This window comes from Aspergillus stella-maris, assembly GCF_047715825.1.
Source record: "Aspergillus stella-maris strain CBS 113639 unplaced genomic scaffold BDV14scaffold_88, whole genome shotgun sequence".
Classification (NCBI taxonomy): domain Eukaryota; kingdom Fungi; phylum Ascomycota; class Eurotiomycetes; order Eurotiales; family Aspergillaceae; genus Aspergillus; species Aspergillus stella-maris.
In genome coordinates this window covers 88,865-114,203 of record NW_027396882.1, presented here as the reverse complement: position 1 = coordinate 114,203, position 25,339 = coordinate 88,865, and the positions used below count along the sequence as shown (strand labels likewise).

The window sequence follows — 25,339 nt, the reverse complement described above, 5'->3', positions numbered from 1 at the left end:
GGTAAAAATTCTTTCTAAGAGCGGTAAGCAAAGCGGTATACAGTATTTTTGAGAAGTGGGGAATGTTGCACGACTGTCACTTTAGGCCTCCGTACCTTGGGGCCTCAGCGACCGCCTGCGCGGTCGCGGTCTTACTATCAGTACCCCACGCCTTTGCTCTCATCACTAGCTGTCGTCGCGACAAATCGTATACGTTAGTTAATTTCAATGGCGATGACGAGTCGGTCGCTACGGGGAAAACGCCGCGATCGCTCTGGCAGCGCATCTGTCTTGTTTTGGTCGCTGCTGTGGCCATCGCGGTCGCCTTTTGGTCGTGGATAATCAACCAAAATACAACGATAACAAAAGTTCTTGAATTTGTTACGTGGGTATGATACAGAATTCTCTTCAGAAACCTTTTTGCTGATAGCATAGGCTACGATACTGTTCCAAGAATCGGCTCTCAGCACGAATCAAGATCCCAGAGAGCGGTATAACCTCGGGTGCTACAGCGCCCTGAGTGCTCTTGCGACGGGCATCGCAATTGTCCTGCCAAATGCCCTCGGATTGCACCGGGATGAGCGCTCTGTCGCGTTGAGCTCCGTCGACGCATTGACTGTCGTTCAACTTGTCGCTGCTTTCATCCTGCTCATCGTCAACCTGTCCATGCCACGCGGAGCCGCTATCTACCGCGAAGGGCGAATAGTCGATGCGCAAGACTCCGTCTCCTTCCTCAATCGCTATACATTCGCCTGGGCTTACAAAACCCTATCGCTCAGCATCAAGAAAGGCAGGCTCGAACCCGACGATCTCCCCCTCGTTGCGCAAGAAGTCCGCGCTCAAACTTTGTCCAACAACTTCTTCGCCAAGGGGTCAACGTCTGTCCAATGGAAGAGGTGGTTCGAGCTGTACTGGAAGAACGCCGCTGCGCAAATCACGATTCAGCTCTGCAGCGGTGCAGTGAGGTTTCTACCTAACTTCCTCCTCTTGTCCCTGCTGCGGCTATTTGAGGATCGTGACGCCGGTGCGAGTAATCAGTTACAGCTTTGGCTGACTGCTTTGTGCTTGGGTTTGTCGATAATTACGAGCTCGTGGTTGATTTCTCTTCGGAATTTCATTGCTGATTTGAAGATCTCGCTTCCGGTTAATGAGCAGTTGTTTGCTGTTATCACAAAGAAGGCAATGGCTTTGAAGGACATCGTCTTGCCAGCTCGTAGCAGCGATGGAGACGACGAAGAAAGTGATGATGAAGAAGCCGACGACGATGAAAAGGATGAAGCACCCCGCACCAAACATTCTATCCTCAATCTCCTGGGCGTGGACGTGGGAAAAATCTCTGACTTCATTGCCTACAGCCATCTTCTCCTCGACTCTGTCGTTGAGCTAACCCTCACTATAATCTTCCTCCTCTACCTCATGGGCTGGAAAGCAACAATTGCAGGATGCGCCATTCCCTTCCTCCTCAGTCCAGTCTATTACAAAATCACCCAAGCATACAGCCAAAAAGAACAAGCGCTAATGGAACGCCGCGACGAAAAGTCCGCCTCATTAACTGAAATGGTCCGTGGCATGCGGCAGATCAAGTTCAGTGCTCTCGAGTCAGAATGGTACCAAAAGATTCAGAACCTAAGGGGTAAGGAATTGAAGGATCAGCAGGCCGTCTTCTGGATGAACATTGCGCTTACGGCGATTTGGACGTTCGGGCCGATTTGTATGAGTTTCCTTTCGATTGCGGCTTATACTTATCTCAATGGGTCTATCTCGCCGTCTATGGCGTTTACGGCGTTGTCCCTGTTTGAGAATTTGCAGAATATTTTGAGTATTCTCCCGGAGATTGTTACGGACCTTTTGGATGCGAGAGTTAGTCTTCGTCGCATTGCTCGCTTCCTGGGTCTTGAAGACCACGACGAGGAACGGGAATCTGGCGATGCAATTACTTTTACTGATGCGACCGTAACTTGGCCATCGAGGGACTCAGATGATTCAGCGACCCAGTTCCAGCTGAAGGACCTCAATCTGAACTTTCCGACCGGCGCATTCAGTATTATCTCCGGTCGCAGCGGTGCAGGGAAGTCACTTCTTCTCCAGGCTCTTATCGGTGAAGTTGATATTGTAAAGGGCAGTGTTACTTTCCCTCAAACTATAACAAATCTCGACCCACCAGTTGAACCTCATAACTGGATTGTCGAGGGAGCAGTCGCATACGTCTCGCAAGACCCCTGGATCGAGAATGCCACCATCCGCGACTCAATCCTCTTTGGTCTCCCTATGAACCGAGCCCGCTACGACGAAATACTCGAAACCTGCGCGCTATTGCCGGACCTGAAGATTTTTCCAGAGGGCGATAAAACTGATATTGGTGCGAATGGAATTAATCTTAGTGGTGGGCAGAAGTGGCGTCTCGCGCTGGCGAGAACGCTGTACAGCCGCGCGAGTATTCTGGTTCTTGATGATGTTTTCAGTGCCGTCGATGCACACGTTGGTCGACATCTATACGAGAATGCATTGATGGGTAGCCTGGCGGAAGGAAGGACGAGAATCCTCGCGACGCACCACGTCAAGCTTTGCCAGGATGGCGCTGCTTACTTCGTGAAATTGGATAAAGGGGTTGTTGCGCAGTCTCACCAGTCTGATGCAAGTGAAGGAGGGTCCTCAGAAACAGCCGACAGCTCGGAGACGTCGGATATAGATAGCCGACCTACCACTCCCAAGCACAGCGTAGATCAGAACCGTCGAGCATCAGTCTCCAGCACGAAGAAGTTCTACGAGGATGAGAAGCGCGAGACGGGAGTCGTCAAGACAAAGGTGTACAAGGCGTACATCTATGCCTCTGGAGGGTCCTTTGCCTGGATCATCATTGGCGTCCTCCTGGTCGTGCTCTTGCTCCTGAACCTTGCCATCCCGTACTGGGTCTCGATATGGACGAGATCCTACGAAGACTCCAACAGCACGCTGACGACTCAATCGCCCAACACAGGGGTCCTGGTTGAAGCGGCTCCACACGAACATCTCGACAAGAGACTGGTCTACTATGGCTCAATATACCTTGCCATATCGGTAACATCCTGGATTTTAGAAAACATCAGGCTGGCAATCATCCTGCACGGGTCAATCAAAGCATCCAAGCAAATGTTCGAGCAATTCACGGCCACTATTCTCCGCGCCCCTCTGCGGTTCCTGGACACCACACCCGTCGGGCAAATCTTGAACCGCTTCACGTCCGACTTTGGAACCCTTGACTCAGATCTAGCGATCGACGTCTCGTCTATGATGCATGCGCTGATCTCAGTTCTCGGTGTGATTGCTGCCGCACTCGTGGCGAGTCCGCTGATTGTTGGTATTGGCATTGTTGCTCTTGTGGCCTCGTGGGTCGTCGGGTACATCTATGTAACTGGTGCAAGAGAAGCGAAGAGGCTAGAAAGTACAGCGAAGTCGCCTATCTTTGAACTGGTTGGATCTTTTCTCACGGGTCTTCCTACCATTCGAGCATTTGGCCGCAGCGAGGCATACTTGATGCGAATGTACAACCTCATCGACATACACTGCCAGACGCTCTGGCACAGACGGCTATTTGCCTGCTGGCAGGAATTCTGGTTGAGTTTGGTTGGTGCTATTGTAAGTCCCTCCATTCTTCACATACACAATTCCAGAGGACTAACCTAGGCGACTAGTTCGTCGCCTCCGTAACAATGATCTTCGTCTCAATCCGCACCCTCGACGCGCCGCTGGCCGGCTTCGCACTTAGCTTTGCATTGGACATGTCAAGTAATATCTCCTGGATGCTATCGCAATACGCAGACCTAGAGATAAACCTTAACGCCGCGGAGCGGATAATTGAGTACACGAATATCGAGCAGGAACCTGCGTCGGGTGATCCTGTTCCCGCGTCCTGGCCGGCGAGGGGTGAGATTGAGGTTCGCGATCTTAGTGTCTCTTATGCAAATGATCTCCCGCCTGTGTTGAAGAATTTGAATTTCGTTATCAAGGGAGGTGAACGGGTTGGTGTCGTGGGACGGACAGGGGCAGGGAAATCGTCGTTTGCTATGACGCTTTTGAGGTGTTTGGATATTCGCACTGGGTCGATTCATATCGATGGGATTGATATTTCTCAAATCAGCCTGCGTGATCTTCGATCTCGCATGGGGATGATCAGTCAGGACCCCATTGTGTTTGCGGGGAGTGTTAGTGAGGTTCTTGATCCGTTCAACCAGCACGGGGATGCTGAATTACGGGACGCACTGGAAAAAGTCGGCCTCACCTCGCCAAACCAAAACGACGAGCAAGACCCAACCACCAACCCGTCATCATGGAATGTCATACCATTATCATTCACAATAGCCGAATCAGGCAAAAACCTCTCCCAAGGCCAACGGCAACTCCTCTGCCTAGCCCGCGCCCTCGTCTCCCGCCCCAAGATCCTAATAATGGATGAAGCAACAGCGTCCATCGACATGGAATCCGACCAGCGGATCCAACGGGTCCTCCGTGAGGAGATAAGGGGGTACGGGTGTACACTGATTGTCATTGCGCATCGACTGAGCACGATTGCGGACTTTGAGAGGATTTTGGTGTTGGATAAGGGGGAGGTTAGGGAGTTTGATACTCCAGGGAATTTGATGAGGATGGGGGATGGGGTGTTTAGGTCTATGGTTGAGGGGAGTGGGGAGAAAGGGGTTGTTGATGGGATGGTTTTTGGGCGTTCCGAGGGTGAGTAGAGGGTAAGATTTATTTCTGAATAGAATTTTCTATCTAGATCGCGCTTGTTTAAGAAAGATATATTGTCTGTAATTCCTCTCGATGAATCTATAGCGATATACTCACCTAGGGTACCCTTGAAATAGTTACCTTGACCAACGGCAACAGGAGAAAGATCTGATCACGCGACGCCCGCGACTTCCTCCGCAACTACGGCCTTGAGACCCTCGACAACTCCCCAAATTCTTATTTTGACCTGGTGAAGACTGCACCGTGGTTCAAAAAATGACGGAGCACTTGAGCTTCCCCTTAAGTTTTCCAGGAGCTTCCATCCGGGCACGGCGGGCACCTAGGTAGGTAGGAAATACCTTAGGTAGCCCCCCCTGCCTTTCTAATCGGGAAAGACAGATTCAACTCCACGTCCATCCACTATTTCACATTGGCGCTGGAGCTGTAGAAAACGCCTCCCTGACCCCGGGCGAGGATCCCAGTAGACGGACCTGATAATCACATATTCCGGACAACCAAATCATTCAGCTGGAGATGGCTAGGTACCCATTTAGTCCCGTCCACTTCTCGACCTACCCAAGCGCCCCGACGACCGACGACAGCCAAATCAAGGAAGTTCTTATACAGCATTACCAACTGTACTCCGACACAAGACTAAAAAAAAGTACGCACGCAATCCAACGTAAGGATTAACTCGGTCTTTGATGGCTTGTATGGACCTAACCTCAACCCCAACCTCAACCTCTTGACTATGGTTGCCTCCCATGCTCTTCCTGGAGGAAGGAGCGGCATTGTATACAGATTTCACGTTGAGGAAGCGGATCATGGGTTTGTGACTTTATATTGGGGAAGGGGATGGGTAAGGGAGAAGATTGCATTGTAGTGCACTACGGTGTATTCTTGGAAGTGTGTGCATAATGAGGTTGGTGCTTGCATGGCGAGCTGGTCAAGGACTGGATACAAGGTCTACTTAGTCAATGTGACGATGGTTTAGGTGTGTTTTCTTCCACGGGAACTCGGAAGGAACTGGCGTCGGCGACGGGATTGAGAGAGGCAATGGCCATGTGACAAACGTATGTAATTAAATCAAATTTTTACACTACGTAGATGTACTGCGGTCATTGTGCAGCACACGTTCTTCCGCGCTGTTTCCCCGCAGCCTTTTTTAAGATATACATGGTTCTGTAACAGTGCCTCGTCGCCTTCTCTGCTTCCCGCTTGAGGATATTCCACGCGTAGTCCTTGACATCAACGTTGGCTCCTGCATCCAGCAAACGAAGGACGCAGTGCTTATCGTGATTGATGGAACCCGAACGACACTTAGCCGCGCCTTGACTCGCGGTCAACTGTCCAAAGGATCTTGAGAATCTAGAGCCTTTTATATTGGAGTGCAACATGGAGGCGTTTGATCAATACTAGAGTGAACACGTTTCATGAGACGCAGCTGGAGATCCCATCGATTGGCATAACGGGCAGCTTCGTCAAGTTGATTAATAACATGGTCATGAGCCGCTGTCAGGCCAGGAGCTGGAGGCTCCCTGCCCAACGCCAATTGGCGCTTGTCGTGGAAATGCCTCTCACTTGAACGGACGGCATGGTGTATGCATTCGGAACTCATGGCGCGGCTGACGGCGTCTGGATTATATTTGTTTAAAGCCGCGATAAACAGCTGCCGTCGCATGTCGGTGGCTAGTTCAAAAGTTTTACCTGCTGCGGCATCCAAAACTTGAGGTGAGATACGCAATTCTCTGCCTTGATCAGCAAGGGTCTTTGCGAGAGATTGTACCATGGCGGTTTCGTCATCTGGCTGCCTCATTGCAGCTATCAACATCTCTTAGTTTCCCTTCCACAAAAACGCAAAAGAACCTGCATAATCCACGTGAAACCCAGTTCTGCAGCAGAGGTCAGGACCTCATGGCTGACGTCGAGCCCATCGGCGTAATAACTTAGGACAAGCTCTATCATTTCAATGTTGTCGTTTTGGAAGATGGCAGCAAACACCCTCCCAGTGAATGGAAGCCGATCAGGGCATTGGGCAGAGAGACGCCCGACAAAGTGCGAACCCCGTGTGCAATTCCGGGCAGCGGCAATGAGGAGAGCCTCGAAATCATACGGTCAATTGTAGTTTTTGACCAAAACATTGAACAATTCTATTTCGCAACCGGTGGTTGCCATTGCCACCTCAAGCATTGTGTGATTGATCTTAACAGGTGATTGCGATTCGGTGAGGCGCAACACCAGCAGACCCAGCCCCGGACGAGGATTACTGAATGAAGCAAGAAGAAAGGCATCCGTGAGCTGGGGCTTCTCGTGAAAATGGTCCCATAGTACCTGGAAAACGCTCTCGACCCTGCGAAGAGCGGCTCGCAAGAATTCGAGGACCCCAGGAATTGGGCCCGTCGATTCAAAGTAATTGAGTAGAACCTTCAGGTTGGCAAGTTGCATGCAAGCCCAAACTGCGGAGACGGTGAAAGGCTCTGTTAAATCAGTTAGCTTCATAGAGTACGCCAATAGCCTGAAGATACTGCCAGGAGCCTCTGCCACGAGCGGACTGTGCCAACAACAACCTCTTGACTGACGGGAGAATCCCGGCTCCAGTGCATCAGGAGGTTGTCCACCATGGTAGGGTCGTCTTCGCAATGGTTGAAGATTGCGTCAATGGCGCCTTAGGGAATGTCGCGGGGGACATTGTTGCAACGTAATAGGGATATCAGACAATCGGCCCCCGAGCGACACGCACCCACAAGCATCTCACTTGTTACTTCGAGCCAATACTTAACATGCTCCAGGAGTGTCTTCAGAATAAGGGGCTTCGCAACTGCCATCTGGAAAATCGACTGGTCCAATTCGATCGCGGCGCCCCCGTATGCCAATAAAGGTGACAAACACTCCGGAGCTCGATCCGCAGCGCTCTCCAACATGCTTGTGGTTATCTTCAGTTTTGAATTCGGGTTGTGCGCTGTTTGGTGTCTGTCGTGCTGTTCCAACAGGAAGCCTAAAAGCTCCCTGCCCCCGTTTTCATTACCAGCTGCGTATTCCACCATTTCCTTGGTGGCTGGGCGTACTCCAGGGCAGTTCTCGAGCAGGAGCTCCACTGTCTCCCTGTCGTTTGACCCGCATGCGGCGTGGATTACGGCGCTTGATACAGACTCTCGGCCACCATCTAGTTTCATCAAGATCCGAAGTGGCCCTGGGTCTGAACGGACATGACGACATGCAGCAAGAAGTCGGGATGTAGGTCGAACACGGTTCCCGATAGCCTCCAGCACAATCTCCAATATACTAACGCTCTGCCCGTGGACAACATAGTCCAGAAATGGCCTGTCAATGCACTCCGCCACTCCGTCGACGGAGAGTAGGAGCCGCAGCTTGGGGATTTCTGGAGGTGATCTGCAGGGCATCGCATAAGGCAGAACCCAATTGTCATGAAAGCGAGACACAAACTGCGCGGGATTCCAGCGGTGGATATCCTGCAGTATGTGTAGTGGATAGTCTTCCAGGATTACCGCAAACACGCTATCAGTGATCCTGTTTTTGCCAATGTTGCGTTTGATAAGCTTCAGGAACAAGTGTAGATATTTCGGTGCCATCGAACGAGCATAAAGAGCAAGCTCGGAGTAGACTTCTTCCTTTGATTGAGGGAAGAAACGACCTATCGCCCCTCTCACCCGAGCCCTGTCCGGATCCAGGAATGATTATCCAGTTGACTCTATTGTAGGCCTTATACTTATTTTGTCTTTCAAGGTTCCTGTAGAGTTTAGCCACAACCCCCCGACCCCCTAGTTTATTTAACTTTGTCGCAAAAATCAACAACGTCGGGCTGACACCAAGGCCAGCCTCCTCCTTCTCCTAGGCATCCTCATCATCAACCCTCCCCGACAAATATATTTTGAACAAGCGAATAAAGAATAGCCTGAACTACAGTGTTTGCAATGCAACCCACAAACCCGATCTCGAATTTTACGTTACCAAAACGCAGCTGGTTAGTGGCGTAGTGCTCTGAACTCCCTGATTGCGCTATGACATGAAATCAACGCAGTGGATTGAAACTTCAATCCATGACCATCCAGGTACTGATCCCACCCGTGTCCTCAGCATATCTGGCGTTGGAATGATCTTTGTATTTCAGACTGGGACCGGGGCCGTGACAAGGTTCTGCTACGTTGACTATTTTATCATATAATAAAAAAAGAGCCACCACTAGATATCTACATAATCAGCAACCCCGCTATGGGAGATACCCGCGGCACAGCCGATGATATTTGCCTGTCCATTTTGTAGGGCAGAAGGGCCTAGCTTTACCTGTATTTGTACCTATACCAGCATCCCACCTGCCCAGCCGGAAGTCTAACTACCCAAAGAGCCCCCTCTAACCCATCTGCAATCTCTCCAAATTCCCCCTCGCCCTCTTCACCAGCTCCAATAACCCCACAGTCGCCATACTATCCAAAAACTCCACACACCTAACAACCTTCTCCCCAGCCTCATCCATCTCAAAAAAGAATACATACTCGCCAGCATACTCCCACTCCTCCCTACTCAATCCAGGGTCTTTAACCTCCTCCTTAAACTGCGTCTTGCTGGTCGCGCGCACAATCACCGTTGTTCCATCGTTACCCTCGATATATTCGTCTGCGTAGACCGGGAAGCCAGTCATTACGTCTGATAACCCGCCGACATGGTTTAGGAATCCGGTGCGGCCGAAGGGGCCGGGTGGGTTTAGGGAGAGGGGGCGAAATTCGTGGGTGTAGGTTTCTGAGAGGATTGGGTGTAGGATTGATGCGTTGAATGTTGTAAAGTGGGATATGAATTTCTGGGCGGTGGTTAGGGCGCAGGATTGGGAGGGGGGTGCGGTGGACATTTTGCCAGCTAGCGGTGTGGTGGTGGCTAGGATTGAGACGGGTTCGGCGGGTTTTGGAACGTGAGTTTCGGTTTTAAGCAAGTCTTGTTGCGGGTTTATTATATGGTTTTGATGATGGTTCTCTTTGCTCTCTTGCTTATATTTCCTCGATTATACCAGCCCACTCTGTATATATTGCGACTGTTGGGGCGAGTGTTCGCTGACCGCATGCTTAACCCCGTCCAACCCCGTATGCCAAGTCGGGGTTAGAGGTTCAACGGAAACGGTATGGGTCTGGACTGTGTTATTAAGTCCTGATATTTGATCGTCAATCGCCATATCATTCCTCTCGGAAATTGACCGAGCCGGCCCCTATGAGTTGCGAAATGTATCAAAGGCACGACCCAATGGAGTACAGTTAGCGAGAGATATGCCGTGGCTTAGGCTGGCGTTTATGCTGGCTCGGCCCCCAACTATACTCTCCGCGTGACAGCAGCCTCGCCTCTTTTCAAGGGTATGATGGTATCTAGAGGAAAATATACTCTCTTCCCTATAGACCCAAGTCAGCTTCTACTGTTGGCTTCCTTTCTCACGACGCTTATCACAGAATCGAGGTTGCCTCTATCAATCCCTCAAAATGGCAAGTTCCTCGTGAACTAGTTTTCCCCGGAAGACGTCGGAAGTCATAGGAATGAGCCTATACCTGAATCAGGCTAACCTAGTACAGAAATTCCGTCTCCAACCGCCAGGCAATAGGAATTATGCAGTCCATCCAACAGCCACCAGGGGACATATTCACGCACCTTGGCTGCGACGGCGTCCTTCGTTGTTTTGATGGAGATAGACAAATTGTTGACTACCGCGCGCTGAGCCCAGATGAGAAAGACCTTGTGCTTCACCTGTTTTCTCAGCAGTATGCGGAACAGTTTAAGGCGAAGTTTCCTGGGGGGTAATGGACGGTTTGTTAGTGAGGATAAGATGAGGAATCCGGAGGAGAAGGTTTTGCCAAAGAGGAAGTAGGTATCTGTATATAGGAGTTGGAACACTCGTAAGCTTTGCCGCTTAGTGGCTGTCTAGAACCGTTGGGCTAATCCTCGCCCGTCCAGTTAGACGTAGTTTATGCTTCACGAGTCAGGATAGACAACTCAGGGTGGAGTCTCCAGTTGCATCCGCTGATAGTTTATATTGACTGGGAAACACTGAAGATACCTCGACATCTCATCAGTGGCCAGTGGCTATGCAGAAGTTCCATTTAGTGGTCCACTAGTTGAGCTTGTTGCCGTGAAGCCTCCAACAATATATATCAAGCAGCCACGTGACTTGAGTGGTGTTTTTTTCCGTCGTCTGCGCAGTTTCGCTTTTTCCTCCTCACGACTCAAGCTTCGTCATTATTTTCCATATCGACTGGTGAAAAATGAATCAACAGTCTCGGAAGCCTAGGGCAAGTCATGTCAAGGTTCGAACCGGATGTGTCACCTGCAAGTAAGTCGCGGTCGCCAATCATGGACCACACCTGACGCGCCCACCAGGATAAGGAGAGTCAAATGCGACGAAGCAAAGCCGCATTGTCGTCGGTATGTGTTATCACATCGCCTCCATGGTCACTGACTAACATCATCAGTTGTACAAGCACTGGGCGCAAGTGCGATGGATATGTTCAGCCACGCGAGGGAACACCGGAGAAGCTCCTGATGTCTAGGCTGCGGCCATCTCCAACGCCGATATCCGTGCAAGAGGCCAGAGGGTTGGAATTCTTCTTCCACACTACCTCCCATCAGCTCGCTGGACTCTTGGAGCGAGACTTTTGGAGACGGAGTGTGCTGCAACTTAGCCTCTCGGAGCATTCAATACGCCAGGCCTTGGCTGCGCTGGGTTCGCTACACGAAAGCGAGTATTTGCAGCGACCGTTGAATACCGCCATCGTGGAGCAACTCTACAGTCAAGCTCTTCGCTCTACGATGACAAAGGCTACGACTGGCGAAACTGCAGTCCCGATCGTGGTGATGTCGAGTATTCTCTTCACAAGTTTCGAGTTCCTTCGGGGCAATGCGGCCGCCGCTGCAACTCACATCGCAAGTGGCATCAACCTCATTCGATCCGTGCGCCAGATAGCTGCCTCTTCGCCTATAAAGCCTTGGGGCCGAAACTATTCATCTTACGAAACCCAGTTTCTGGACAGCGACCTAGCGCCAATCCTCACTCTTTTCAGTCTCAATGCCTCCGAATTCAGCCCGTTCCCGTCGAGCAGGCTGATTCTGAATCCGATTACTGCCAGTGGCCCGACGTTACCCGAACAATTTGAGACCCTGCGTGAAGCAAGGGTGGCTCTAGTTGACTTAGTGACTGCATGTGCAGATCTTTTCCAGGGCTTGGACGAACGTATCGGTCGCGAGGAGGCACCCAGTGCAAATTGTCTGGACGTATCGCATTCCCTTCAGAATAGCTTCAGGCTCTGGAAAATCAAGTTTCAGGAATTATTGAGTCGCTGCGAATCCACTTGGAGCAAGGACGAAAAACGCGCAGCCAACGTTATTCGTATTATGCAGTACGGGTCAGAGGTGGGTGTGGTGGCCTATCTCGTGAACAGCGAATGCGACTGGGATGACTACCGAGAGCAATACGAAAAAATTCTAGAGCTGGTGGAGACCATGGTCATTAATTCGAGTACCATCGACTCTCAGATGAACAACTTACTGAGCTTGGAGTCTGGTCTGATTTATCCCATGCATGCGGTGGCTTGGAAATGTCGCTACCCCGACCTTCGCCGTAGGGGTCTCGACTTGCTTCTCCGATGTCCGAGGCGAGAGTGGCTTCTCGATTCTCGGCAGTATCACGCAATTTTCTCACGTATTCTTGAGATAGAAGAAAGCCAATGGGCAGGGCTGGAATACGAAAGGGCGTCCAGGCACAACGTGCTACCCGCTGAACAAGTAAGAGTTTATGACTTCTTTTGTGTCGCTGATCCGGGGCCTGATCGCGATCACTCGCGGTACGCCATCACTTTCATGACCAAGCCAGACGGTCCCGACGGTGATTGTCATTACATTACAGAGTCCATTCACCTGCCAACCGTGGGGGTGGCAGACTTGCCACCCTCAAACTTGATCTCCCCCAGACGCTGGGCGAAGCCAGATACAACGAGTTTGGATGCAGCGATGAGAATGAAAGCCGCTATCTTTGGCCCTTACCGTACCTTGATTGTTTGAGATATGGAAGTCCCTAGGTCATATCGATGACAGAGTAGGAATATGTTAAACTTGGCTATCGCAGCTAGTGTTACAGAACTTCATCCGTCTCAAGGAAGTCAGGCACTATCTCGCTTGTGAAACTTCAGTGGCACCTTCTCTGTTAAGGCCAGAGTCAAGGACGTGGAACTGTTATGCAGAGCCCGTTTGGCCCGCCTTGCCGCATCTTCGTCCGATTCACCCTGATACCTGGCCAGCGTAACGCGGTAGTCGCGAAACAGGACAACAAGAGCTGCAACAAATTCGACCTGAGCAAACCTCTTTCCAATACATGCTCGCATACCATCACTGAAAGGAATATACGCCCCGCGCCTAGGTTTGTGAATATCGTGTGATTCAAGTCCTGGACCGGACAGCCCTTCCTCGTCGTCACTATGTGCGAGAAAGCTGTTGCGGTTGCGTTTGTCCCAACGGCGAGGATTGAAGACACCTGCTTCCGGGCCCCAATACCTGTCTATCTGGTGAAGAGCGCTACAATTGAGGTTGAGGCGAACATTTGCCGGGAGATGATGGGCTTCACCTTCGTAATTGAGGCTTCCTCCCGATGGGGCCGTGAGTTTGGGAATACTCGCGACCGGTGGATATAGGCGGAGTGTTTCAAACTGTCTGAGATTGGCTATGGGGACATGCTGTTGCTTGATGGTTCACTCACCATGATGCATAGGGGACTTATCAAACGTGGAAAGACCGTCGCATGATCCCAGTTTGCAGAGTCAGGCGATTCCTCGCCTAGGACAGTGCGAAGCTCCTGATACAATTCCTCCTGGACATCGCAATGGAGACCCAGGAGGACCAACGCAAATCGCAATGTTGTCGCTGTTGTTTCATGCCCTGCAATGGAGAAGATATAGACATTTCCGAGAATCTCTGCATCGGTCAGTCCGGGCTTCCGCTTATCATCAGTGTTCTGCTCTCGTCGCGACCGGACAACTCGCTCCAGTAGATTATGCGCCTCAGCTTGGTTTCCTTCGGCATCCTTCACCAGGGCGTGCAAAAAGTTTCCTAGATCCCTATGAGCGTCAAACTGCTTCCCAAAGAATGGGACAAGGAATCGAGGAACCCATCTCGGCAGGATGCCATTCGCTATAAATACCGACATCATGGAGCGGTTCATGTACTCCATGACCGCGCGGAACGTGAAACGGTAACCCGGCGCAGGGGTGACCGCATCCTGGAAAAGATCTTTGGCAGTTGTCGCTGTGCCTGCAATGGTCGGCTTAAAGGGTAGCCTCACTCCGAAGCCAGCGCTGCAGATGATGTTCAGAGACAGCTTGAGAACGTCCTCTCGCGCATCAGGCACGACAAAGCTAGACTTGGAGATACAACCTTCGCAGTACCGCTGTTGCCAGTACTGAATCATGTCCCGTGTCTGCTGCATGGTTTCCGTCCAAACCAGGGCATTGTTCTTGTCATTGAATGCGGGCGCAGTGGACCTGTGGTGTTGGGCCCACTGACTTCCTTCGGTCTTATAAAGCTGTATCAGTGAGGGCATGCTATATGTTTCGAGCCGACATACCGTGAAAATGCTTGGTCCAAACATGTTTAGCCCTTCTACTCGACCGTCAGTTAACAACATTATTTGGGATGGTATCGACGGACCCATATGCTTCACGGGCTTGACGAAGCTCGTCCTCGCCCTGCAAACCTGTTCGACAACATCCCCATCTGCAACATTGCAGCTGATCCCTCCCGGCGTCACGTAAAGATATACCCCGCCGTATTTCATCGCCATCCGGTCTTTGACGTTCCAGCGACCGCGGAAGACGCTATCATTGACGAGATCCGCCAAGGCCAGGGAAAGCCAGTTGTTGACAACATATGGAAACCATACGGTGCTCCAGAGTGCAAGAAAGATAATATTGGCTTCGGAAAAGGGAAAGAGGATGTAAGGGAGGTTTGTCTTGCGGGCTAGCGAACGGTTATGCAAGAGACAAGCGAGGTTGTGGAGAATGTACACGAACAAGACGGCAAGTGAAGTGATTAAGAACATCTTGCTACAGATGCAACATGAAAGACAACTTTCTGGTTTCCTGGCTGTTGCACGGTGCTTTATATGCCCTTCAGTTCATGGTGCAGCTGTATACAACTCGCCCGCTCGTACCCGCCCCACTGAGTACGAGCGAGCCAATCACATCACAAGAGAAGGATCGTATGGTTAGGGATCGATCGACAATGGACAAAGAGAATGAAGTCATCGATCGTGGCATCGGGGGTCGGGGGTGTACATGCCCGCGTCCCTGATACACCTTCTTTCCAAGGCACCGTGTAACCCTATCTAGGTCCCGACCTATCATTCGCAGGGCCATGCCAGCAACAGCACATACCCCCCAGTCGATCCAGTGGACACCGACCGCAACTTCCTGGATGATCAACGGCGCTGCCTGGTCAAGCTCGAATTTAATGCGCGGTTACCAGTGGGAATGATGAGGGGCTGCCGCGCGTGCCTGCCTTCGGCCAGCGGGCTGAGACAAAGAGCCTTCTCCAGTTCGGCGGGGGAGCTATAAGTGATGATATAAGACCTGGTACTTATTTCTTATTGTTTGCTGGGCTCCTTCCTTCCTTCCCAATTTTTCGACCTTCGACCTCCAGCCTGCTGCCCTTGCCCGTTTGATTTCCTATTCCCATTGTCAACACCATCATTCAACATGGCATCTATTCCTGCCGGATTGGCAGCGACAAAAATCTTCTCAACGGTGAGTCTGCTATAATCCAGGTCCAGATCGTGACTTTCACATGGCGCTAACATGGCCAGCCCCCGCTTCTTGGTTTCGTTCCCGTGGCCGCGCACTTCAAGCTCTTCGGAATCCTGGTGCAGTATGACAGACCGGCTACAGTGCAGGAGGTCCTCGCTGTCTATCGCGAAAATGTCGCAGCTGGCATCTATCCAGAGCCTGTTCCAGGTACGTAAAACAGTCCCTACTCCTCAATTTCAGATAACGGATGGACAACTGACAGATGGTCCAATTGTAGGTCTACTCCTCATCCGTGAGCGCCCCTTTCACAAATCTGATGCGAATGTCCGCTTACAGTCGCAGAGGACACATTATTTGCAATGGCGGGGCTAGGCCTTGTCGATGCGCAGGACGACAATGTGTACAACCCTAATGATATCACGAAACACATCGTCGCTCAGCCATCAGCCTTGCATGGAGGCATTCATTTGTGAGGAAGGCCATTAGTCTTGGTTTTGTTGGAGCTGACTAACCGACTTACTCGTGTAGCTCAACGGAGATCTTCCTCGCGTCGGCGTTCCTCTATCCCAAGCTCAAGGCCGAAAACTTCCAATACCCATTCCACGAATGCGATACCCCGATGCAGTATGCTCATAAATTAATGGGCAACGAGCGGTATGCCAATGAGCACACATACTCCATAATGGCCGATCAAGGTCGCATGGATAGCTTCAATACCTTTATGACGGGCAAGTTCTTCGACGTTGAGAGCAACGCTGAGCGTTTGGAGAAGCTAGCCTATGACCTTGATGCCGTCCTAGAAACCGCACCACCAGAGGCTGTGAAGATGGTGGACATTGGCGGTGGACGGGGTGAATTGTTGCTCCACTTCAAAGCAGCACATCCGGAACTTCAAGCGAAGGACTTGGTGGTGGAAGAATTCAACCCCGATCTCGGTGAGATTGAAGGGATCACGCAGGTCCAATGGAACTTCAAAGAAGACACTCCGCAACCGATCAAAGGCGCTATAATTTACCACCTCGCCCACGTCCTGCACAACCTTCCCGATCTGGACGCCCTGCGCCTCCTCCAGAAGATCAGCGACGCAATGGCGCCGTACTCCAGAATCCTTGTCCACGAGATGGCCAAGAAGCCTGAATTGGCGTTTTTGCATTCTGCCATGACGGTCCTCTATGGCGGTAGAGAGAGGACACCGGCTGAATTCTGGCAGTTGGGTGAGATGGCTGGGTTGAAGGTTACGTTTGAGGCGTTCCCTCCTAAAGGGGATGGGGTAATTGAGTTGATGAAAGTTTGATTAACCTTACTATTTCAAAGTTTGCCAAAACAGCCAAGGGTTCGTCTGTACAAATGTTCATGATTGAACACCTGCAATTGTGCCTGTGCTAGTCTATCGTAGGGTGGGAGGTGGGCGTGTCGCCGCTGCCGAGACTAGGAATTGTAGGAGCGCCCTTCTAATTGAGTGTTTGTAGGAGCTCCCCCCCGGTCCTTCCGCGGTTTGAGGAAAAAAGGCATAAACAGATCACGGCATCGCCCGTCTGGTGATCAATCCGCCTTCGTCTCCAAGCCTATCTTCAAATTCCAATATCGAATCAGAGTTTGATGTCAACCCACGTCATTTATACCTCTGTTGATTGTTTCCAGTTATTTTACGAGACCAAAATGGCACTACTCAGTCAAGAAAGTCTGGAAATCGTTGTTGCCGCCCTCGCGAGGATGCTCGATGCCCTGAATGTCCTAATGGGAGGGGCCGCACGTCTCGCTTGAGTCCCGACGCCAGTCGCAGGACCGAAGATGTCGACATGGTTATCCACGTTGATCATCGTAGGATCACCACGGACCTCCTCACCAACCGGCTCCTTACGCAATTCCCGTCCGATTTTGGGGGAATAAGTCAGTGTGGCCACACGATCCCCGCATGACAGCTTCGTCAACCGGAAGTACCTCCACAGCTGGTGGAGTTAGAAGTCTTCGACTACCAGAGCTGGCCCCAACGTCCCCAGTACAATGTCTAGGCAGTGACCCGAAACACGTTGAACATAAACGGACGTTTTTGATCCAGAATGGATCCTCAGGGAGAAAATTCTGTCAAGGTATCAGCGCCAAGGCAGTCGGAAGGAGGTTACTGATATCCGTGACATTCTGAACATGATTCCCTTGGCTGTACCGGGTAAGCCAGAGCTCAACTTCGAACAAAACCAGGAGTGTCAAGAGGCACTGGCAACCCTTCTGGAGAAGAGACCACAGCTGGCGCAGGCTCTGAGGGCGAAGGTCAAGTGCAGCGCTTTTTTGCAGAATTAGTAAGTGTTGACAATGGTCACCATTCACCGCAATTAGGATGATAACTCACAAAAAGGCAGAAGAGTCCGCGAGCCGATGTTGGATGCAATAGCGGTGAACACCGTCAACATTTACCAATGCTGAAAGAGAATCGAAACCCGGGATTGTATAGGGCTGCGCCATCACACAGACAACTGTTAGAATGAAAACCTTTGACACTTCGCTAGAAAATACGTACGCTAAATCCAGCAAGATGACAAGAGTGGTCTTAAATGGGGTTGCCTCGCATATTATAGGTGAGTCCCTCCCCCTTACTCGAAGAGATCTGATTTGTCTGCTCCTTGCATGGGCGGGGACCGTGGCCTGGGGAAAAGCAAAAGCAATGCGAGCAATATTTGATGCCAATCATCGGTGATAACAGAGAACCTCCATGCCTTGGTGATCACACTGCAAGCCACAAAAAAGTGCAATGCAAGGAGCAAGATCGGCCATCTGAGAGTCCGATCTGTCGTGTGAATTCGGACGGATATCTTAAGGGCATAGGAACTAATCTTGGGTCACGTTCGGTTAATGAACTGTTCACTACGAAACTGATGTCCCCATGCATGCCAGATTGACCACGATCCCGTGCATAATTGGCAGATCTTAATGAGAGGGTCTTCCGGGATCGCAGGCACTATTGGCGTCGATCACCGCAATGAAGAAGACTATTTAGTATTTTCCCTAGCCGCACGCAAGGCTCTTCCTGGCCCCGTAGGTAGAGGTTTAGCGTCATAATTGTCTTGATTCACAGGTAGCACCTGTACATTATTCAAGATGCGTTGTGTCACCGTCGTTGCAACAAAACCTTTCCGCCCAAGCAAATTGATCCTCCATTTTTGGAGAAATTCTCAGAAGAATCATGAAAACTTGCCGGGTGTTTGCTTCCTTTGCACTGGAATGCCTTGCCCCAGTTGCGCTGGCACAGAGCGGCGATTTAGCTACGGTATATTCTGCGTCATGGCCAGCACAACATTCTCTGGCCCAAGGCTAACGTGAAGAGAATCATTAGATTGTGCTCACGTATAGAAACGGCGGTCTTGAACAATACGATGTCGGCACAGCATGCAAGGACCGAACAGGAGCGGAAGTTGTCTCGACCCAAATCCCGTCAGCAATTTTCGTCAAAGGTAATGCTTATCATAACTGTGCAGGACATGGAACCCCCTCAACATTCTGGTTGAAAGATTCAACATGAAGCAAGAGGTCGAGTGTATCGTTTACTCGTGAAGACAGAACCAGCCGCAGATTTTCATGCTACGGCTGTCTTTACTGATTGATTACCTCTTCCTTACAGACAAGCGGGCTGTCAAGGTACAAGTCAGAGCTACATTGCGGACGAGGCATCGTATAACACACTGTATGCCGTCGAGGTTGGGAGCTTCCAGTGTCATATTGGCTATGAAGATGAGGTTTGATTGCCTGCGCTCTGTTGATATGGGCAGGGTCTAGTATGATCTGTTCCTATTTTAAATCGGGAAACTGTCTAAAGACCATCCAGTTAATACCAATTCAGAGCACTTGCTCTACAGTCAAGTCGATCTGTCCTTTGCAGAGGATGTTGGAAACCTGAAGTATATAGGTAGTCTGTTACTACCAATGTCCAGGAATAACCCGGGGAATATACACTCTTCCGGATCCTGCACACGCTTTGAAATCGCACTGTCGGTTGGGCTGAAAACTGGGGAGTTGGCGAAGATCATGGAAGCCATGCAGGTCTTCTCTGTCTCGATGGAGGGGTTCGTATGACACAGGGCTGGACATTGTAGACACGGAGACTTGTATCCAAAACCTAAGTCAATGGTACAGCGTACCAATAATGAGTCAGATACAATGCTGATTCTCAAATGTACGGGAGTTTCTTTTGTTTTGACATGGCCCCTTTGTGTGCCAATCCTTCAACACTGTATTGTACTGGGCGAAACTATCTTTCTAATTTTGCTGCAGATTGTTCACCATCATGTCACTGCTTGAGCATGGCCAGTCCACCAGGCAAAAGCAAGGAAGCCATGGCAGGCCGAAAGAAATACCACATGTGGCGGTCTGGGCCTCAACAAGGACGTCATAAAACAGCCCCTTGCTTTTTCCATCTGCAATCTGCCAGGGAACGCTCATGGCGGTCCATGGCAATCGAAAAAGATGTAGCTATATTCTATAAAGTGTGAGATGCTCCCCGCTAAAGCTAACATCCAATTCCACTCGCCGTTATCTTTCACCAGACAATTCTGCAAAAGTACAAATTACCCAAAATGCGATTCGGAGCCACCATTAGCTCCCTCCTCGTCGCTGCTCTAGCTCCCGGCCTGAATGCACAACTACAAGTTTCAGTGGGAACAGCTCTGGGATCTGTAAGTTATTCTATAAGCAGAATCCAGTATTGTGTGCGTATCTGACCAGGTTAACGTAGATAAACTTCGTTGCCAACGAGGTCTCCGACGAGTGGCCTATGCAGCAGCGTATCTGCCAATCGTTATTCGAGTATGTGTTCTCGCCTTGTGCTAATCCGATCCACAAGGACGCTGCTTGAATCAAGGATAATACTACCCATGGCTGTTCCTGTGCTCTCCAGCCCCAAGACCGTTTCAGATATTGACGTTGCCCCTTATCCATTCTATCTCGACGTTGAATGTATCATCTACGCGTACGCCTGCCTTAAACTGCCCTCCTGCTTAGCAAGAGTCTAACTTGCCCTACCCTGTACAGCGAGGAGGACTGCGAGGGCGATGGATATACCTTGTACGAGGGTGACCATCAATTCACGGACGACTTTGTCGCTGGAAGCTTTAGTTGCGCTGTTCCCAGCCCGTTGAACGTACATACAGGAGTGTTCAGAGCTCGAACAACGCGTTGTAATGGAAACGGTCATGGTCCAAGGCAGATGTCACTCGAAAAAAAGGAAGGAATTACCGCTCTGATTTCTGCGCCAGGCACGTCACGAAATACGTCGCTGTATCTATCGAGGTCCGACTCACCTTTCGTAGAGCGCATCGTAGTAAAATACCACCAATAGCATAGCTATATAATAAAAAGATCACTGGGTGGCTAGTGCAGTATTTGAGATTTCCAAGCTCAGGCACTCGGTGATTCCGTATTAAGAAGTTTGCGGGATCCTTGCGCTGACACCTGACGTCAGGCTTGCTGTGTCTTTCGATGTGTACCCAGCGATTGAATTAGATTGGACACCCTCAAGGCTCAGGATCTGGAGGAAATGGAGTGGCTCGGTGATCGTCGCTGTAGGTGATAGAGATCCCGCTGGTCTCTTCCCGATACGGGCTGTGAGGATCATGGCTGGGGAGATGGGAATTTGATTTAGCAAAGGAGCGTTGTGTAACGGACAAGTGATCGTGCGCGATGCAGCTAGTCACGCATCCTATACCCCTGAGTCAGTGGTTATAAAATATTGGCATCGGCTTGATGTTTATTAATTAGAGGTCAGAGACTTGTTTAAGCCTGTTTGCCGAGACAACAAGACCAAACAACGCAATAACTCTACTGCTGAAATTTCCCATTTCGCATAACCTCTGACGGTAAGCTACCCATTCTTTCCACTCGGCTGACTACCCAACAATTCAAAAGCCCTTGCGGCGTGCAGTCGAGTAGCGAGAAAGAAAAGCATATCGTGCGACACGATCCTAGCCCTCGGAGCAGGAAGCCCGCCGCGGGGTTTGGAAATCATTCAGTGCGATGTTAGTCCTTTTTCGTGTAGACTTCGTAACTAAGTTCGTGATCAGCGTATCCTGTAACTACATCTGACACAAATGTACCTGCAATGTAACTCCGGTAGGTAATAAATCGGCTGATTACCTGCAGACTCAAAAACCAGACCATCGACCACAGTCTTACAGGCCTTCATCGCTGATCCATTGGTCTATATTTGCCTGGGTCTTACGCCGCATATTTGACTTCTTATTGGCTACACTATTGGCAAGCCATATGAGGGTAAGCATACTGTGTAACTGCTCCTCACTCAGCCCACCCAGAGAACCCGATTGCTGATCGGCTTGTTAGTGTCAAGGTCAGCTATAAAGGCTAAAAGACTCGCTGTAAGCCCGAGAGTCAGATTCCATTATTCGACTCTACTGGAAGCAATCACCATGAACCTCAAGGCCGGAATCACCTCAGTCCTCTTTGCCGCGCTGGCTCCTAGCCTCCACGCGCAGGGCCTTCCTCCCGGAACAGACGGAACAGATATCGGCACGGTACGGGCATCTCCACCCACCCACCTAAATAGCGAACAATACCTGACCGCGACAACCTAGATTGCCTTTTATTACTCGGGGCTTCCCGAGAGCTATCTTATTCTCGCCTCCGTCTGCATGTCTACAGAGTCGTACGTCTATTCCACCCGCATCGCTAGCGCACCACACCCCCTCGAGGACCTGGTACGCCAGTGAGCATGTACTAACAAGTTTCCTTGTGCCCGTTCAGCGCTGCACATGTTCCAAGGATTGACATCACTCCGTATGATTCCTCCTTTGAGCAACTCCAGTGCATAATCTACTCGTATGGCCGCCTCCTAAGTCCCCGTCCAAATTCAGCATTCTTATTGACCGCCGCATTTTTTTAGGGAGAGTGGGTGCGCAGGGGACGAGTACACGCTTGGCCCTGGAAGCCATCAGTTTAACAGGCGCTTTTTGGCTGGGAGTTTCAGGTGTACCCTTCCTGAGAACTAGGGGTACGGGTGTCGTTCGACTCTAGGTTAGATATGCTAGCACGGAAATATGATACTTTGACGCTCAGTCCCGGTGCAGTCCACATGGAATAAATGTAGCAGTCCCCAGACTCACATATACCGTAGGCACGCTATAAAGATTCCGATGATCTAGGAACTATGTATTGGAATCTGTATGTTGTTCGTATGCACTTAACCCAACCACGTTGATATTGGACGAAACACCGCGCCAACCCACCGTACAGACCAGGATAGGCATCATATTACCATTTTCCCATCGTAGATGGAACCCGTCATTGTCTACTCGAGCTAGGCAGCGTGGTATAGTGGCTAGCTGGGAGGATTGGACTGTCTCAGTGATCGTCACTCCAGGTGACACCGCGCAGATCTCCCATCTCGGTTCGGGCAGTGTCGATCGTGCAAAGTCTCGAGTTCATAACGTGAGATCCGTAATGGCACACATACGTCCAACAGCTAATGCGCAATTAAGCAGCTCGGAGCCTCGGTGATGATCGCCTGGCGCCGGGTATTAGATGCTCTTCATCGTGCGTCATTTGCTTATGGTCTGCGGTGCTAGTGGACACTATTGCCCCCAGTGCTTATACCAGAAGCTCAAATGCTTGATTGCGGGGATCGCGATGATGTGTATTCTGCAGGGACGGTTCCCAACAGGACACGAAAGCCACGAGGGACATGTCAGCTGGTTGTGGTGGATAGGGCCGGTGTCAATATAGTTCCAGAGGTATAACCTGGTTCGTCTGTACCCAACCGGTGCGTGTTGGGTGTTTATTCTCATATCAGATCTAAGCAAAAGTTGTTCTTCAACTGGCACGGAGGTAGATAGCTTATTGATGGTGAAACAAGTAGGTATCTCTGAAGTCCAAACAGCAAAACCTCCTTGCAGTGTCTAGTGTGGGCCAGCCTTGTTCATCGTGCGACAGGCCCTGCCTCCCAGAGGGAGTGGCCGGCCTGGGCTTTTTGTAGATTGTCCAATATTCAATTGCTTTTACCTTCGTAGCCACGGTGAGCTGCTTTATATTGATATGTGGCAAGAAGTACCAAATTCGCCATAGACCGTACGTACAATTTCTCGAATGGCCACGGGAGCTAAGTAAGCCACCTGTAGGTGTGTAAATAAATTCATCCACCATAGGCTTTCATGTATCTGCAGCGCTTCCTGGACACCCCATAAAAGATTATGTCCATAAAAAATTATGTCCATGCAAGCGTTAAGCGTTACGTGTAAGCATTCCTCACTTGATTCGCCCGCAGACAAAGAGAGGGCAGATGCACTGGGCTTGTCGTGCAAAGGCCAGATAGCATCCTGAGAACTCCCTGTGAATGGCAGGTCCTCTCAATGGTGACAGAAACCTGCAAGCAGCACCTGAGGCAATAATACGACAACCCAATGGCAACCCAATAATGAGACACCCACACTACAATCAAGCATGCAAAGTAAGCCAGGTTTCTTCTCTCGCGATGAAGCCTCCTCGCATTATAGTTGTCGGGGGGAGTGTCGTCTACGCTCTCGTTAATTGGGCTGCAAGCGTTCGCCTCTCCACCACTTCTGCACACTGGCAATCGAATCAAGCAAAGGGAAAGAAGCTACGGAATCCCACATACGACCATGTTGCGGTCTGGGCTTCAATGGGAATGTTGTACCACAATCCCTTGCTTTGGCGCATTCAGTCTGTTAAGTAGCGCGCACGGGGTAGGAACATGGAATGGAATTTGCCTATAAAGTGTCCCATGCTCCCTGGCCAAACGTAAACTTTGCTTCTATCACCCTTATCCTTCAATTCTTACTTTTCTTAGAATACCAACCTGGACAAAAATGCAGTTCAAGACCACAATTACTTCCCTTGTCCTGGCTGCTCTGGCCCCTGGCTTGCACGCACAAGCTACGCCTCTGCCCGGAACACCCCTTGGAGTCGTGAGTTTTGCACCTGCCCCAGAACCTCCAGTAGCATTCGCATCTGACATTGATAACCTATGTAGATTACTTTCACTGCCAACCACATCCCCCAGGAGTCCCCAATTTCACAGGGCATCTGCGAGCCGCGATTATCCCCGTATGTGCTCCTGCTTGAACTCAATACATCCACGAGGGGTTGGTATATATTGAGAACGGTGCTAATGCCGGCTCTTTGTCTTCTTTTTAGTCCCGGTATTGTCACGGACATCAACATTGCTGTTGCACCAAGTTACAAAGACGTTCAGTGCACCATCTACTCGTGAGTCTATCTCTCATTCCTCCACTGAGGTTTAGTAGTTTAACACTTTAACCCCCTTTTTTTTTACAGAGAGGCTACGTGCTCGGGCGATGAGTATGTCTTGGGCAGTGGTGCCCACCACTTCGAACACGACTTTGTGGCTGGGAGCTTCAAGTGTACTGTCTAATCTAGTTGTTTGCACGCCTGGGTGCACTTGCTAAGCCGCCCTAAAGCCCGTTCTGTTAGCCCTGCGATCAGCAAACTTTATGCTTGGTGATAGAAGTCAGTCAGGAAATGAAAAGGCCTAGCACCCGCATCTTTAAACTTGCTCACATAGTTCGTTAGCCGCATGGATTTGGTCGCTTGAGCCATTGAGCTCTGCCTTGTCTGGTTATTTAACTTAGGGCAATCACAGGCTGGTTTTGACTCGGATTTTTAACATGAAACTCGGTCGGTCATCGGTTATTAGGAATCCAGGCTCCAAGGCACATTGTAAACTGGTATTTTATCTTCCACGTAGTCCCATCCCGTACGCCAAACGCACTCTCGTCTGTATGGTTTGAACCCCAAGCAGAGAAAGCCTTCCTCTGACACTTTGTGCCTAGCATAAAGTGCAACGACGCTTTAGCTCCGGGTGCTTGGATATATATATCGTTCATTCGTTGCTATAGGTTGTT

The 25,339-nt window shown here is 50.4% G+C and overlaps 9 protein-coding genes across 9 annotated transcripts; 6 read left to right on the top strand and 3 right to left on the bottom strand.

Moving 5' to 3' along the window:
- Positions 1 to 62: 62 nt before the first annotated feature.
- On the top strand, positions 63 to 4,694 carry BDV14DRAFT_205150 (putative ABC transporter; the record flags this gene model as incomplete). The annotated part of the gene is made up of 3 exons (XM_073774677.1): positions 63 to 368; positions 415 to 3,594; positions 3,651 to 4,694. The coding sequence occupies 3 exons, from the start codon at positions 63 to 65 to the stop codon at positions 4,692 to 4,694; spliced, it is 4,530 nt and encodes a 1,509-aa protein (XP_073623002.1).
- A 2,104-nt stretch (positions 4,695 to 6,798) lies between these two features.
- On the bottom strand, positions 6,799 to 8,273 carry BDV14DRAFT_205149 (uncharacterized protein; the record flags this gene model as incomplete). The annotated part of the gene is made up of 2 exons (XM_073774676.1): positions 6,799 to 7,160; positions 7,424 to 8,273. 2 exons carry the CDS (start codon positions 8,271 to 8,273, stop codon positions 6,799 to 6,801), a joined length of 1,212 nt encoding a protein of 403 aa, XP_073623001.1.
- Positions 8,274 to 8,949: 676 nt separating this feature from the next.
- BDV14DRAFT_211960 (uncharacterized protein) lies at positions 8,950 to 9,544 on the bottom strand (the record flags this gene model as incomplete). Its single annotated transcript, XM_073776216.1, has 1 exon — positions 8,950 to 9,544. One exon carries the CDS (start codon positions 9,542 to 9,544, stop codon positions 9,053 to 9,055), a length of 492 nt encoding a protein of 163 aa, XP_073623000.1. The 3' UTR covers positions 8,950 to 9,052.
- Positions 9,545 to 10,909: 1,365 nt separating this feature from the next.
- On the top strand, positions 10,910 to 12,729 carry BDV14DRAFT_211958 (Zn(II)2Cys6 transcription factor; the record flags this gene model as incomplete). Its single annotated transcript, XM_073776215.1, has 3 exons — positions 10,910 to 11,005; positions 11,053 to 11,097; positions 11,145 to 12,729. Exons 1-3 carry the CDS (start codon positions 10,938 to 10,940, stop codon positions 12,727 to 12,729), a joined length of 1,698 nt encoding a protein of 565 aa, XP_073622999.1. The 5' UTR covers positions 10,910 to 10,937.
- A 5-nt stretch (positions 12,730 to 12,734) lies between these two features.
- On the bottom strand, positions 12,735 to 14,805 carry BDV14DRAFT_150495 (cytochrome P450). Its single transcript, XM_073766552.1, has 4 exons — positions 14,368 to 14,805; positions 14,285 to 14,319; positions 13,421 to 14,233; positions 12,735 to 13,370 (listed from the first exon to the last, which is right to left on the bottom strand). Exons 1-4 carry the CDS (start codon positions 14,756 to 14,758, stop codon positions 12,828 to 12,830), a joined length of 1,782 nt encoding a protein of 593 aa, XP_073622998.1. The 5' UTR covers positions 14,759 to 14,805; the 3' UTR covers positions 12,735 to 12,827.
- A 1-nt stretch (position 14,806) lies between these two features.
- Positions 14,807 to 16,839, top strand: BDV14DRAFT_150488 (S-adenosyl-L-methionine-dependent methyltransferase). The gene is made up of 5 exons (XM_073766551.1): positions 14,807 to 15,461; positions 15,521 to 15,668; positions 15,739 to 15,753; positions 15,804 to 15,930; positions 15,990 to 16,839. The coding sequence occupies exons 1-5, from the start codon at positions 15,414 to 15,416 to the stop codon at positions 16,753 to 16,755; spliced, it is 1,104 nt and encodes a 367-aa protein (XP_073622997.1). The 5' UTR covers positions 14,807 to 15,413; the 3' UTR covers positions 16,756 to 16,839.
- A 3,187-nt stretch (positions 16,840 to 20,026) lies between these two features.
- Positions 20,027 to 20,304, top strand: BDV14DRAFT_205144 (uncharacterized protein; the record flags this gene model as incomplete). Its single annotated transcript, XM_073774675.1, has 2 exons — positions 20,027 to 20,125; positions 20,185 to 20,304. 2 exons carry the CDS (start codon positions 20,027 to 20,029, stop codon positions 20,302 to 20,304), a joined length of 219 nt encoding a protein of 72 aa, XP_073622996.1.
- A 1,541-nt stretch (positions 20,305 to 21,845) lies between these two features.
- Positions 21,846 to 22,512, top strand: BDV14DRAFT_183528 (uncharacterized protein). Its single transcript, XM_073770381.1, has 4 exons — positions 21,846 to 21,976; positions 22,037 to 22,107; positions 22,206 to 22,280; positions 22,345 to 22,512. The coding sequence occupies exons 1-4, from the start codon at positions 21,872 to 21,874 to the stop codon at positions 22,448 to 22,450; spliced, it is 357 nt and encodes a 118-aa protein (XP_073622995.1). The 5' UTR covers positions 21,846 to 21,871; the 3' UTR covers positions 22,451 to 22,512.
- Positions 22,513 to 24,283: 1,771 nt separating this feature from the next.
- BDV14DRAFT_205142 (uncharacterized protein) lies at positions 24,284 to 24,849 on the top strand (the record flags this gene model as incomplete). Its single annotated transcript, XM_073774674.1, has 4 exons — positions 24,284 to 24,382; positions 24,448 to 24,521; positions 24,612 to 24,683; positions 24,753 to 24,849. The coding sequence occupies 4 exons, from the start codon at positions 24,284 to 24,286 to the stop codon at positions 24,847 to 24,849; spliced, it is 342 nt and encodes a 113-aa protein (XP_073622994.1).
- Between the last annotated feature and the right edge of the window lie 490 nt (positions 24,850 to 25,339).